Here is a 14,131-nt window from a genome sequence, read left to right as displayed (position 1 = left end):
ATGTATGATTCTCAAACTGAATGTGGACAGCCTGAGTAAACATGTATGTGGAAGGCAAGCCCACCACTTAAGGGTGACAGTGGCAACCTCCCTTCATCTTATCACAGGAACACCCCTGTCTTGGTGTGTGTGCAAATATTCCAGGAATAAAGTGCCCCTGGGTGGTGCATATACCTCATAGAAACATCGGAACAAGTTGTTTCAACACCCAAAGGCTTTTCTCCCCTTTCAGATCAATTAAGTTCATCTGAGATTATAAAACAATTAGCAAAATGTCAGTTCTGGCATTGCTAACTTATTCACACATGTCTGTTCGGTGTGCAATCTTGGATGGAAGACTCTAGAATGTATTTCTCTTTGGATTTGCAATGCTATTGCTCTGTGGCTTGTTTTCCCTGCTTATGCATGCTGACGAGATTTACTATTATGAATTGCCCCACAAAACTACCTTCAAACTCAAATTTAATAACCTAAGCATTATGAAGATCAATGTTATGGCTATTCTCATTCATATGATTAGCACTAATGTAATTTTGGGAAATATTTATGCTGCAGTAGTGACTAGAGACCTGGATTAAGAGAAGATCCTCAGGATCTATACAGAAGAAAAGACACTATTCTCTCCAGCTGTGTACTGAAGTGCAATACTCAATCTCTGACTCTCCACGGGTTTGGATATTTTATGTAAGTTATCTAATAAGATAACAAACCAGCCTTACAATCCCTACAGCCATATTGCTAACTGTTTGAAAATCATGAGTCAGGCTCCAAAAAAGAATTAAGAGATTGGTTTTAAAATTCATGAGACTTTTTAAATCTGATAAACTTCAGGGTTTTTTTTTTTTTTCTTCTTTTTTGCCTTCTGCTTTCTGAGTATGTAGGAGTCGTATTATCAAGTTTTCCTCTGCAATTATGAGGGCCGTAAACTTACTTTAAAAATTGACTTGAGACTCTTACATAATCACAGGACTCTAAAAGTGTGGGCTTTGAAGAGACACTAAATAGTCTTGAGATACAGTTCATCATGTGATTTGGCAACACTTGCCTGCTGAATCGGTATGGCACAAATTTCAAATATCAAATACTCCCAAGAAACAGTTGGGAGTCTTTTACGGGTGGGAGGGGGGAATCTGAGACTTTCACAGTCTGTGCATGAATGGGGGTAAAGGGAGGAAAACAGGGGGGGAAGGAAGACAAAATGCAAGGAGAACATATTAGTCTGGTGGGGACTATTCCTTTAGCTTTAACCAGAGATGAAGCTAACAACCTTCTTTTCTTATTCCTGTCTTTCCTGCTTGCTCTTAACCATGCAACACGCAGTTCTCCCTGTGTACCAAGCTCTCTTATTAGCCTTACCCAGGCTGTGTGCCTGCACTCCCAGGGAGAGCCCCAGACATTTGGAGGGGAGTAAAAAGTAGTGTTCTTTCTGGATTTTTGCTCAAGAGCTGGAAGCTAACACTGAAATATTTAATGCTGAATACTCAATAGGCATGTTTTCCTTTGCTGAGAGGGAAAGAACCAGTATGAAAGAAAAGGCAGGAAAAGCAAAATGAGGTTGGGCAGGGACAAATGGATGATGAAATTTGCCCTCCCGACATAGTGCTCGGTTTCACCTCGTCCTTTCTTCCACCTCCAGGTAGCTGTGGGGAGGCAGTGTCCCTCACTGGTCAGCATTTGCATCCTTATCCAGACTGAATCCCCTGAGTGCACTGCGATGGTCAGCTACCAAAATCAGTGCTTAGACCCAGTCTGTGCTCCAGCAGACCTGCCAGTCACTGCCAGTCCATGAAACCTTTGTTTGCAGCTTGCAAAGGGGCACTTTTATTGCAGAAATGACAAGATCTCTAGCCACATCAGCAGGGGCATCAGTGTCAGGATGATGGCAAGAGCTATCACTAAGTTGGTCAGAGCCCAGAGACAGGTCCCAGTTGTGCGTTATAGGGGAACAGCTCTTCCACTGCCTTTGCATGATATTCATTCATGGGAATGAGAGGCTGTTGCAATATCAGGCATATTTGAGCCTCCAGATCCTGGTGTGCTGGCTGAGAACATAGCCATCAAATAAGGTTATTCTTCAATGAACGTTGCTAAAGGTGTATCCCTGGGAGATGGAGAGCATCCAGAGGCTTCTCCTTAGCTGGTCTCTAAAACATCTAGTTGCTCCCTGCCCTTGCTAACACTGATGGCAGGAGAAAGCACAGCATGGGTTTTCAGGCTAGCAGGTGCTGAAGGCTTGCATGCCACATAGGCATAACAAAGGAGTCCCTTCAATCTGGGCTAAGGAACTCCAGGAGGCAAAAAACCTCCTGCCATAATCCCAGAGCAGAGAATTTCCATGTTGCTGCTTAAAAAGTGCTGCACACCATCGGCACAATTCAGCCTGTAGGAACACAGTGGCAGTTAGCTGGCTCTTGCCACCTCTAGATGATGACTGTGCACAAGCAGAGGCTGTGTTAGTGTAAAATTTGGCCCTGCAAGTATGCATGAGAGCCATGTACAGTAAGGGAGGGCATGTTGGTGTAATTCTGCAATAGCACAGCTTTTATGGAAACTCCCCTTTCTCCAAGCAAGTGCTTTCATTGCAAGCAGAAGCACAAGCAGGCCTGACCTGTTTGGGAATTTGATATAATGGCTTCCTCTCCCAGCTGCTTACTCCTCTGCTGGGAGCCGTCTACACATTAAAGCAGATGTTGGCTGCACTCGGGTCATGTTTCCAGGCTTTCTTTTGCAGCCATAAGGGCTAGAGACTCTTCCCTCCCTCCCTGCACTCATTTCTTAATTAAAGCTTAAATTCTGATGTCGTCACATGACTGTAGGAGCAGAGCCCCAGGCAGGCATTTAGTGCTCTGTGTTGTCAGCAGGACTTTGATTTAGAAGCATAGCAGATACTTTAGAGAATCCCATCCCTCCACTACACCCCAGCCTGGCTCTGCTCGCAGCTGCCAGTGTCAGACCTCAAGGCCTGCCTTTCAGGGCAGGCGCTGGAGCAGGTCGGAGGCTTTCCCACGCTACAGGGTATGGGGACGATGGGGAGGATCTCCGTCCTGTTGAAACAGAGTGGTTGAAGAGCTAGGCAGCTGCGGGGAGTCTGGCAGGGAGGGAGGAGGAGGCAGCACCTGCCTGCAGCCTGCTCTGCAGAGTACCTCCAGCCCAGACAGCTCGACAGATGCGAATACCACTGTGACCTGCAGCTCCCATCCCTACCTCTCTCCTCCCCTCCCTCTCAGTATTTCTCACCTGGTGGGATGTATTTAACCAGCAAAAATGACTCCCTGCTGAAGGGAACCTCATTGCAGCTTCCTGTAAATCCTTCATGGTCACTGTGTCAGTGGTGGAAGGCTGTGAAGTGCTGCATATGTGAAATTGGGTCTGATCACCCGAGATACAGAGCTTCCAGTCTTGGTCACCAGTGAACAGCATCCCTAGTGCACAGACCTGGCAGCCTAAATACTTTTAGGCTGTTCCCCGTTCCCCAGGAGCAGACCAGGTACCACCTGCCCAGGGCTCTCTGTAGGGGAAGCTGAGGCTGCACCAAGCCACCTGCGTGCTGTGTCAGCTCCTTCACCGGGTGCGTATGTGCTGCGGCACACAGAGGAACCTCCAGCTCCACACAGGCATATTTGATTTCACACTGCCTCGAGAGGAGATCCTGGCACGAAGGGCTGACCCAAACCCTTCTCCCTCCCAGCTCTGCAGGCAGAGCTGATTATTTGGTTTCTTTTCAGATATGTCCTTGGGTTCTGTACCTGAGCTCAGTAGTTTAACACAGGAAACCAGCCTGGATGGCTCCAGCTGTCCCGGTGGGACACATCTTGTTCCATTTACAGAGGCTGGTGGGTGGCAATCAGCAAAAAAGAACTGAAAAAAAAATACTTTCTGGAACCCAAGGGAAACATTGGAGGGATCCAGAAATAGAAAAACCCCTATAATAGGTACAGTCATGCCATCTCCCAGTGCTACTGGTGCCAGAACAAAATTATTCCATGCATCTAACAGGATGACTTTTTTTTTTTTTTTAAAATGTAACAGCTTCTCTGCTGAAATAAGCATCTGCCTGATTTAAAAGCAGAATTAATAATCTGCTCACAAAAAAAAAAAGAGTGAAGGCTTCTCCTTGGCTTGTTAGCCTTTAAAATATGCTCCCAAGCCACTGGACCATAGTCTGCTAGTCTGAAGAAACCTTAGACGAACGTGCAGAGTCATTGCTGTCGCAGCATGCTGGGGAGCAGCATTGGGAGGCCTGCTGGGCAAAGCCCTCCACTTTTCATGCAGAGGGGAAAAGATCCCCCCACCAAGCAAAGTCTCAGAGGGGACCATGTAGACAGCTCCCTCCTAGCCCAGCAGGATGCAGAGATCTCTTTGGAAAGGTTCAGTGGCTAAAAATATTTGTCTGTGCTGCTTCTGGGATTCATTGGGAACATAGTTAAAATATTTCATTCTGGATTCAGAAAGGGAATTTTTGTGCTTGAGCATGCAACTCTGCAGAACTGTGCTAAGGCTCAGCCAATCCAGCTAAGAGCTTACCCGGGCCAGCAGGTAGGGCAACCAGTTAGTGATATGCCTTTCTAGGCATACAGCTCACGTGCATGCTTTTCTCTGGAGGAACTGGCATGTCCTAACCACAAGTGCCCTAAGAGAATATGAACTTACCAACTACATTGCTTCTGCGCCATTCCCTATGGCCTGGGTGTGTGCTGCCACGTTGAGATGAGGGTCCCCTTCCCCAAAGCTTGGCCAGATGTTCTGTTCCCATATCTTAGCAGCTCTGAGCATTTCAAAGGGTGGTGCCATTTACCCTTCCATTTGTCCTCTGTTCTCAAGAATATCAAAGAGAAGGAGAGGTGTGTCTTTTTGTCAAGTTCTGCAGCTGCCAGTGATGTTCACAAGCCCTCGCCATCTGAATCCAAATGCAGCCAGAGCAGTTGCTCCTCCAGCCCTAAAGAGGGCCAACTCCTTGTCTGCTCAGTCCAACACCCCCAGGACTAAGTGCTGTACAGCTCAGCCTGAGCCATTCCCTGCCATCCCCCACTCCTGCCTTTATTCTGCTTATGCAAATATATTAAAAGCTTCCCATACTCAGGGAAACGCATTATGCAGGGAATGTAACAACACTGGTCCCTGAACTGCATGAAAAATGAAGGTTGTGGCTAAAAGGAGAGGCTATGTGATGGAATTGGCTGGTTTATGCCCATCACTGAATGGCTCGTATTTGCCAAGCTGCTGTGTTAGATCTGGTGAGACAGGAATGTAAATTGTGGCTCTCTTGTAAAGTTGCATAAACCTGTAGTAATGTCATTTTTAGATTAACATTTACATTGAAAAGAACACTAGAAGGCTTCATTGTTTACATGCACTATGGAAATAGATTTAAATTTTTGGTTTACACACATTTATTTACAAGGCATTTACTGATTACAAACCAATGTACATCACTCGTTTACATGCATAATGTAAACTATGGAGATTTCATATTTTTTGCCATGCAATGCTGTATGGATTTCCATTGCTCATTCCACACAGAGGCAAGAGCCTCCTTTCATCTCAGCTCCCTCTGTCCTTCAATTGCTGCGTTGCCTCTCCTAAAAAAGCCTTGCCTCTGACTGGAAAACATAAAAGTTGATGTCCCCTTTAAACAGATAGCATAAAAGCCTAATAGGAAAACCTTGTCAGCAGAACTTCAGCATGACTAAAAAAGCCAAAGCAAAGATTAAAAAGCCTAACAGTGCCTATCAATTTGTACCAGTGCAAAGCATCACCTTAATGGTGTTCGAGAAGAACCTTCACAGTGTTTGTTTGGATGCTTCAGGCACCCAAACAACTGGAACAGGACTGAAAACTTGCCAGGATATGTGTGTGAGAGAGGAATTATGACTGCACCTGTGTTGTGCAGTTTGTCTCAGTAGCACCCAGGTCTCAGCATTCACCTTAGTTTTGAACAAGCATGAGCCTTCCCACAGCAAAGCTGCAATCCTACTGCTCATCTTGGCTGTGCCTCCCTTGCCCAGCTGTGCTGGGGAAATTTTTTTTTTTTTGCTTTATCCTAAGATGCTAAAAGCTGAACCCAAGGGAAGTCAAAGCTGAACCCCGGGGAATTTTAAGATTTCAGAGTCTCGGAGTGAACAATAAGGAGAGCCAGTCTTTTTTTTTCTCCTTCCCAAGGACATAAAAACTACTTGCAAATTCAACATAAATTGAATGAGCAACCTGAAGAGCAAACAGCTAAACAAAATACACTCAAAATCAAAATGTTTCCCTTTTGACATTTTTTAAGTGGCATTGGTTGACTTTGTGTTTTGAGATGAACTTTTATTCCTTAAAAATTGCAAAAAACCCCATGTTTTTCACTGGATTAATAAAATTAAAACAAACAGCAAAGCTTAAACCTTTCACTGAGCCTAAAATGAAATATTTTGATTTTTTCATTTTACTGAAAAGTTGAACAAACATCCATTTCAGATCAACCCATTTTTAATGTTATTTTTGTTCTGTACAACCAGTGAACCACAAAATCAATTATTTGCACAGCTCTAGTGACCAGTAGATTAAATTCAATGCAACAGAGAGACAGCAAAAGGAGTCAATGATAAGTGGAGAAATGGGAGAAGAAGAATGGACTGAAAAAATGGTGGAAGCAGCTCTAATAGATCTTGTCTCTGCCAAAACTTAGCATGCATTTTCACAACCACTTTAATCCAACTTTAATCCACATTGCTTCTGAAAACAGCAGTCTCACCAGTCCCATTAGTCCCTTTCCTGCCTCCATCCACACAGTCCTGTCCCTTTACTATCACCTGACCACACAATGAATGAGACCAGAAAAGTGATCCGGTTGAAAATTAACTTTTTTTTCTTTTTATTTTTTCTTGCAAGGTTACTTTTCTGCCAGGTCAGTTCTTCAGTTGTGGAAATCACAGGTTTGTATGAAACCTGCCTGTAAGGTCTGGTGAGGAAAGGCAGAACTTCCATAATAGAACCTGCTAAAAACAATCATAAAACCCTCACATTCACCATGCAGATTGTCCATGTCCAGTACCTGAATGCAGGAGTTGCATTCTGCTTTCACTTAGCAATAATAAAAGCTCATAATGCTCCCAGACACGCAGCCAGGGCAAGCAGCCTTATAAACTGCGGTGCTGTGTACGCAGGTCCTGGGGCAGTGGGCAATGAGAGATATGCTAGAACAGATTCTCCAGCCAACAAATTGGTGAATTTTCCTTGGAGTCAACAGTTTCACATATTTATGTCACAGAGAATCTGGCTCTTTTTTTTTAATTTGTGGTGCCATAGAACTTTGAAAGTTTTGTGAGACCAAATTTTTTTTCTCCTTTTTTTTTTTTTTCCCCCTCTAAGGGAAAATTTAAGCAGCAGAACATCATATGCATTTCTAAGGCAATTGTAGCCCATGCTACATGCACAGCAAAGATCCTCACTTCATGATAATTCTCTTCTTCTTTGCTGAGGGAATGACACATTTAGAGAGCACGTAGCTGCTCAGATTTGTGGGTTTACTAGGACTAAATAAAAGTCTCTAATGTGGCCGAATGCATTCAGTAGTGCAAATCCCTTTACGAGCACCCAGTTTAGTGTCCACTCTGAACCGAAGAAACAGGGAAATCACAGAAATGTTGGTTAGATGGGACCCTGGGGGTCCCTAATCCAACCTCCCACTTGAAGCAGGACTATCACCAGCTTTTGAGCACATCAGCTGTGGCTTTGTCCAGCCAAGCCTTGAAAACCACCAAGGATAGAGATACCCTGCACGTCTCCATTGACCTGTCCCAGACCTGCACCACCCTCCTGATGGAACAATTTTTTTTTTTTGGGGGGGGGGGGGGGGAAATGAGCTTTTTTTTCCCCAGGCACCATCCCAACCAATTTATAGCTAGCTTGTGCAGCCAGTTACTCACAACCTTTCCTGTCTCAGGAGCTGTATTTCCTTTTTATATATCCAGGGACCTTACTGTAATGAGTGTACGTAAGCAATCAGTTTTGTCCTGTCACTCTGCAGGCGGAGGAATAGGACAGAACTGGCTGGTTTGTTGTCACATCCCCCACTAAGTTTTGAATCTGTTGGTGCATTTTAACCAGACTTGGCAGAGGTCTCAGAAGTATTCTGTATTTGCAGGTTTCATGAAATTAGGCAGCCTCTAAATGGTCCCACTGCAGGAAAAGGTGCAAGGCAAGCAGATCTCCCTTTTATACCCCAGGGTTTCCCTGCTCTCTTACACAGAGAGCCAGATTTCCTTGTCCTTACTGTCATTTCAGAAAATGGAATTAAACTCCCACACGTGGAAAATCCACATTTCTTCTCGTACATGCACATTCCCCTTCCAGCCCCATGTGATCATCCACTTTATATTGCTGTCGTCCCTTACATCCAAACGTCTTGCAGCATTTAATTAAGTCTGCCCAGCAACGCAGAGCAGACAAATGCTGTCATCTCCCATTCTCAGGGGGGTGGGGAGGGAACCGAGGCACGGAGAAGTGAGCTTACCCATAGCCACACCATAAGCCTGGGGTAAAAATATAGATACTGCCTGCATTACCTCTTTTCCAGTCTGACTGTGAGTCCCTCTTTCCAAGGCGGTGTGTCCTGTCCCTGCTTTGCTGTAGGAAAATTGGCAGTGGCAGCCTGTCTACCCAGCTGGATGAGACCATCTCACTGCTTCCCTCTTTGCCTCCCATGTCTTACCGCTGGCATTGAACAACAAAGCCTCATTTTTTCTAGAAAAGATTCATTTTTCTAGAACTTGCTTAAACTAAACAGCATCATTAGTGAAATGCCTCTGTTTCAGTGCTTCTGCCTGGCTATTTGCATAGTGCTCAGTCTACTGTTTCTTTTGTGTTGCCTTATAGCTAAATAATCAGTTTCTGGGAGAAGAAAAAAGGACAACACAACAATATACTTCAAAGAATTGGACTGAAGCTGTTAACTACTGTCTTGTAACAGGAATGTTTTCTGGTCTGAGCAGTGCCCTAGTCCCAAAGCCAAGCTGAGCTTCATCTGTTTTCCAGCCTTCATGTGGTAGCTGGTACCCAAGGCTCTCATGACTAGGAACAACAACGAGGACAGTGATAATGAATATTCAGACATCCCACAAACCACTCTCAGCATCTGCCATCCTATCTGCATTAGCATCAGAGTGCACAGATAATGATCAAAGCAGCATTTTCCTGCCAGAGGCCCCCCTAAACCAGCCTTATTAGTATGAATTGATGCTGATTAATGTGCTTCCTTAATGCAATTGTATCTACCCCTACTGTCCATGATTTAATATAAAACATCTCCCCCTTTGCTTGCCTTCCTACTAATGTCGCATGCAAGGTGCAAACCTTGACTGAGGGTACCAGGAAAATCAGTGGTTCAACTTTTGCAAGAAAGAGGCCTAAAATCTGCTAAAACACAATACATAGAAGGAGGGAATGAGCCTTTGGAGACTGTAACAGCGAACTGTGTTTCCATGCTAGGATGGCAGATTGGGATTCAGGCATCCTATGAAGAGATATAAGCAGCTATGCTGTTCTACAGCAATTGTGTTTATGCAGTGTATAAAATAACCTTGCTTACTAAAACAGACTCTTTGCTTGCTGCTGACAGACTTCTGGACTTCAGCTGTGATGGAAGGAGGAGTGTTGCATGTTTTAGTTTGGTGCTGCTTCCTTTTTAACATCACCTGTAAAAATGAGAACATGCTGCATTCTGCTTTATGCTGCTGTGTAGCACTGACAGTGGCTTTATCTCTGTGGGTTTGCAATGTAAATGACACGGTCCTAATGCACTGTGTCCATGCTCCTGCATAGCAAGACACTGGGGAAATCACCACTAAACAGGCAACAGTGTTTCAATTAGGGACGGCTGAGGTCCTCTTGCCTGATTTCACATCCACTCCAAATCCTTGGTTGCTGTGGCTGGTTTGAGGTCTGCTGCTATTGGCCTTAGCAGAAGAGCAGTGGTCAGGTCAAACCTCATTCAACAAAATCACAAGTGCCCCAAGGAACAGTCTGACTGAGGGACAAAGAACAAACCAGCCAACCAAAAAAAGTATGGGAGAAAAGGAACATTGACAGAGAAGACTACACAGAAAATTCCCATGCTCCAAATCAGCTGCTTTTCTAAGGAAAGGAGCGATATCCTTAATGTAGAATGTGTGCCTCCCTTGGGCTAGTCTAGTGCAAAGAGCAATTGAGAGACATCATTTGGGAGGAAAGAGGCTTCTATGTTGGAATTAAACAGTTGACAAAATCCCAACAGCATTACAGATTCTCGAAGTCAATTTAAGGAGCCCACAAAATGAGATTTTACCCCTGTGGGTTTCAGTAAAATGATATGTTCTGGAGGGTGTGTGTGCTCAGAGTCCAGCTCTTAACTGCTAGAACTGGCTCTGGCTCCACTAATTCACTATAGCTAGACTGATTTTGACACTCCTAAAAAAATGCATGGGCCCAATTTTTAAGTGACCAGTTCTGCCAACAGGGCCAGATATTACAAACAAATAACCCTCCAATGTCTAGCCAGCCTCCTACCTAATGGCTCCATCTGCTCTGCTGAAGCACATGAGGTTTTCCCCTCCTCCTCAGCTGACCACAGTTGGAGCAAAAGTTAGTCCCAGAGAGTGTGTTTCCAAAGTACTCAATTCCCAGCAACTCAAACCATGACACACATGGCTGGATTTGCCCAAGCCCTCAGCTCCCTCCTTCAGCTTAGTGCATGGTATTTGGCCATGAGATGCATCCCTAGGTGCCCTTGCAGTCTTTCCACATCTCTCTGAACTCTCTACCTGACTATTTCCACCAGACTCTGTCTCACCTCCAGTTTATTTTGTGAAAAATGACTTCTCCAGCATTGTGACCAGCTGCAAGACCCTTCTCAGACACTGACACACACCCATGAGCCTCCTGTGCATACAGAATGCTGCTGCCCATTTCCTCCCATGTTGGAAGAAGGGAGACATTGTTCTCCCCATGATAGATGTGCCTTTCATAAGTGCTTTGGCAATATCCATCAAAGATCCATGGAGAAAAAATAGATCCCTTTCCACTTCTCATGTATAGAGTTAATCCTGAACCAAGATAACCCTTCAGATTCTTAGCAGTCCCCTACAAACCAAAGGGGAATTTCTTCCTCACCCCTTAGCAGATAAAACTAGAAATCACAGGCTTCACATACAAGCAAGATTTTAGCTCCTTTATAAAGGTTGGGACAGCAAAGCCGTGGTGCAGGTTGCCTGCTCTGGGTGTGAATTCCCCGCCATGGGAAACCTTTTAGGAGAGGTTGCCCACAAACCTCTGTCAGATGTGACACAGGTATGTCTGAGTCTGCCTTGGGGAAGAGGCATGGATTAAATGACCTCTCAAGGTCCTTCCAGACCCGTTTCTCCATGATTCTTAGAGACAGGATCCCAGGCTTGATGGATCTCTGGCCTGACCTACAATGACAATTCTTAGATGTGTCTGAACACATACATTGCATGCATTTCTCTTCCACTACAACCCCTGTCGACTGCTGCGGTAGCATTCAGGGCTGAACAGCTCTTTAGCAAAGGGCAGAGTCACTGCCAGGGGCATTGCGTGGGGCAGAGATTTGCAGTCTCAATCAGAGTGTATGTTGTCAGGCAGGGCAGGCAGAGAGCTGGGGATATCCATGACCAGGAAGAAAGTATTTTTGAAAAAGGCATGTTTTCTCTGCTCCTCTGTCCAAGCAAAGACGGTGAGATGTCCTTAGTGGAAGTGTGGCAGCATAATTTCTAGTTTTTCAGGCTGTCTTCCCCCCTGAGCTGTTTTGAATGAAGAGGACAAGCTAGGACAATATACTCAACCCATGCTAACCTGCCCTTGCTCTGCAGGCTGGTGTGAGGGGAGGGGATGCTGCAGTCCCTGGAGGCCATGGGACAGGCACAACTCATTTTTCTTCCCCACACATAGATGATGTCTCGCATGTCGTTATTCTCTGCAAATACTTTTGGCTCTCTGCGCATGGGAGAACACTGCCTGCACATATGTGGTTTCCCCGCTCCCCCTATCCACCAGTTATTGTGTATGTGTTACCTGCATGCATGTTGCCAGTAGGCTCTTCACTAGTACTTTCCTACATACTAGTTTACATGGTTGTGTTTGCAAGTGTCGTTCTGAAACACAACAGGACTATATAATTATGTAAATGTGCACATGTCTATGAGAGTTTTGCAGTCTCTTTGGGCTTTAGCGCAAATCTCATGACACTTGCTGGCTTATTCCCCTTCACTCCAAAGCATTTGCTGCTTTAATAGGAGGTTCATATGAGCACCCCAGCCTTTCATGTTAAAATGAAAAAAGAAAAGTGTGTTTCTGGATATCACAGCTGGCAAGAAGAGCTTGAAACAGGCAACAATAAAGGCTTCAAAACCTAGAAGGCAAAGGAAAAATCCAAATTCTGCCTATTCTCTGTAGTTTTTTAATTAGAAGAGCAATTTTAAAAGACCAAGTTTAAAAACCAAGATCACAGTTCTGGGGGCAAGTCCGACTCATACATGGTGCTAATCTGCAAAGGTCTGTGGTAGGCTGTACACAGCTAAAGCTCATGCACACTAGTGTGAGAACTGACGTACTGATATGTGTCTTGACGTCTTTATGTCTGTTCTTGCTCGTATGAGCCTTAAGCTATTGGCAGTTCACATGTATGAGTTTGGTACAGAGGCTTGGTCTGCCCATAGGTACATTGATACATTGATTTGAATAACATGTTGTGAACCTTCCTATGAACTTATCGGTCACTGCAAATGGTGTACACCCAGACCCTTGGTCCCTTTTTATCTTTATCTATGTTGTGCACATTGCCATGGTACTGCAGTGCCTTCATCTCACTATCAGAGCATTACATCTGAGTCTTTGAAGCAATTTGCATTCCCAGCTGAGGACCATGAAGAATCAAAGAAGTGTTTCCAGGTGGAATGGGAACGATGATGCGTCTCCCCATTGACTACGAGCCCATGGGACATTGAGCCCATGGGAACTGTCTGAGTTCCCACCACCTAACAACTTATCCAAGCTACAGGTGCTGTAGGAAACCAACGTACCTGTATATTTTGTATCTGGTTGTAAATCCTTGACGATGTCTTTCCACAAAGGATAAGTAGCTCCGCGAGTGGTGGAAAGGCCCCCTGTCTGAAATAAGCCAATCAAATTCCTTGGAGACATGTTGGTTGGTAGCAGCTGGGTCCTGGTGGGAGGGCTGTACTAGTATATGGTCCCATATAAACAGGAGGTAGAGGAACTCAACAAGCCTCCAGTTCATGCTTTTCTGTCTGCCTTTTTCCTCTCATTCTTGCTCCATTCTGTGGAGTCCTGTTGAAAAAGAGAAGGAAGAGGGGGAAGGAAAGAGAGAGAAATGGAGGGGAGGAGAAGGAGGAGGGAGAGAAAGAGAGACTTTAAAAATGGAAATTGTTTTTATCCTTTGACAAACCATCTCTCAGGGTGAAAATAGACATGAAAAATCAAGTTTTAAAAGACTTTGGTCTGCCTGTGTTACAGCTTAGAGTATTTGGCGGTGTTTTATTCATGTACCTAAGTGGTGCCTTTAACCCCCTGAGCATATATCACCTTTGAAATAACCAGGTCCTGACATGAGACATCCTCACCCCAGCTTTTCCATCATTTCCCTCATGAAGTTCGCCGCAGTGCTGCGAAGGCGAGTGAAGGCTGGGCGCAAAAGGTGGCCACACTCTAGGCTACAATTACCCCGTTATTGTCCCTTTAATGCTGTGCCAGAGAAACGTGTCTTCTGCTTTCATGTCTCTCTGACGATCTGTAATCCATACTCCATGCAACCTGAGCAATCTATAAAGACCCAGTTCTTACTTTAAAGCGTTGCCAAAAAAGAAATAAAACAAAATAATTACCCAGGCTTCAGTGACGAGCACATGCGGACACACACACACACACACACACACAGACACACACATGACTATGAAATCCTGCCAAACTTTGAAAGATAAAAATCACCTCGACCTGCTTTCCTGCCTGGGTGTTTGGGAGGTGTGTGACTGGTGGAGGGGGAGAGGGTCTATTGCTATTTCAATTACAGTAGGACCTCGAGGCTCTTCCCAAGATCAAGGCTTTACAGGGTGACATACTGAACATGCATATTCACTGTCTG

At 44.8% G+C, this 14,131-nt stretch overlaps 1 protein-coding gene across 1 annotated transcript in view; it reads right to left on the bottom strand.

Moving 5' to 3' along the window:
- BRINP1 (BMP/retinoic acid inducible neural specific 1) overlaps positions 1–13,270 on the bottom strand; it is a 59,485-nt gene extending 46,215 nt beyond the window's left edge. The window contains exon 1 of the mRNA XM_072883168.1: positions 13,053–13,270. Within this exon, the coding sequence (XP_072739269.1) occupies positions 13,053–13,270 (218 nt within the window). The remainder of the gene's footprint in view (positions 1–13,052) is intronic.
- Positions 13,271–14,131: the final 861 nt, after the last annotated feature.

This window comes from Ciconia boyciana, chromosome 18 (genome assembly GCF_034638445.1).
Source record: "Ciconia boyciana chromosome 18, ASM3463844v1, whole genome shotgun sequence".
NCBI classification, from domain to species: domain Eukaryota; kingdom Metazoa; phylum Chordata; class Aves; order Ciconiiformes; family Ciconiidae; genus Ciconia; species Ciconia boyciana.
The sequence above is the reverse complement of the archived record's forward strand: the minus strand, read 5'-3'. Positions and strand labels throughout refer to the sequence as shown.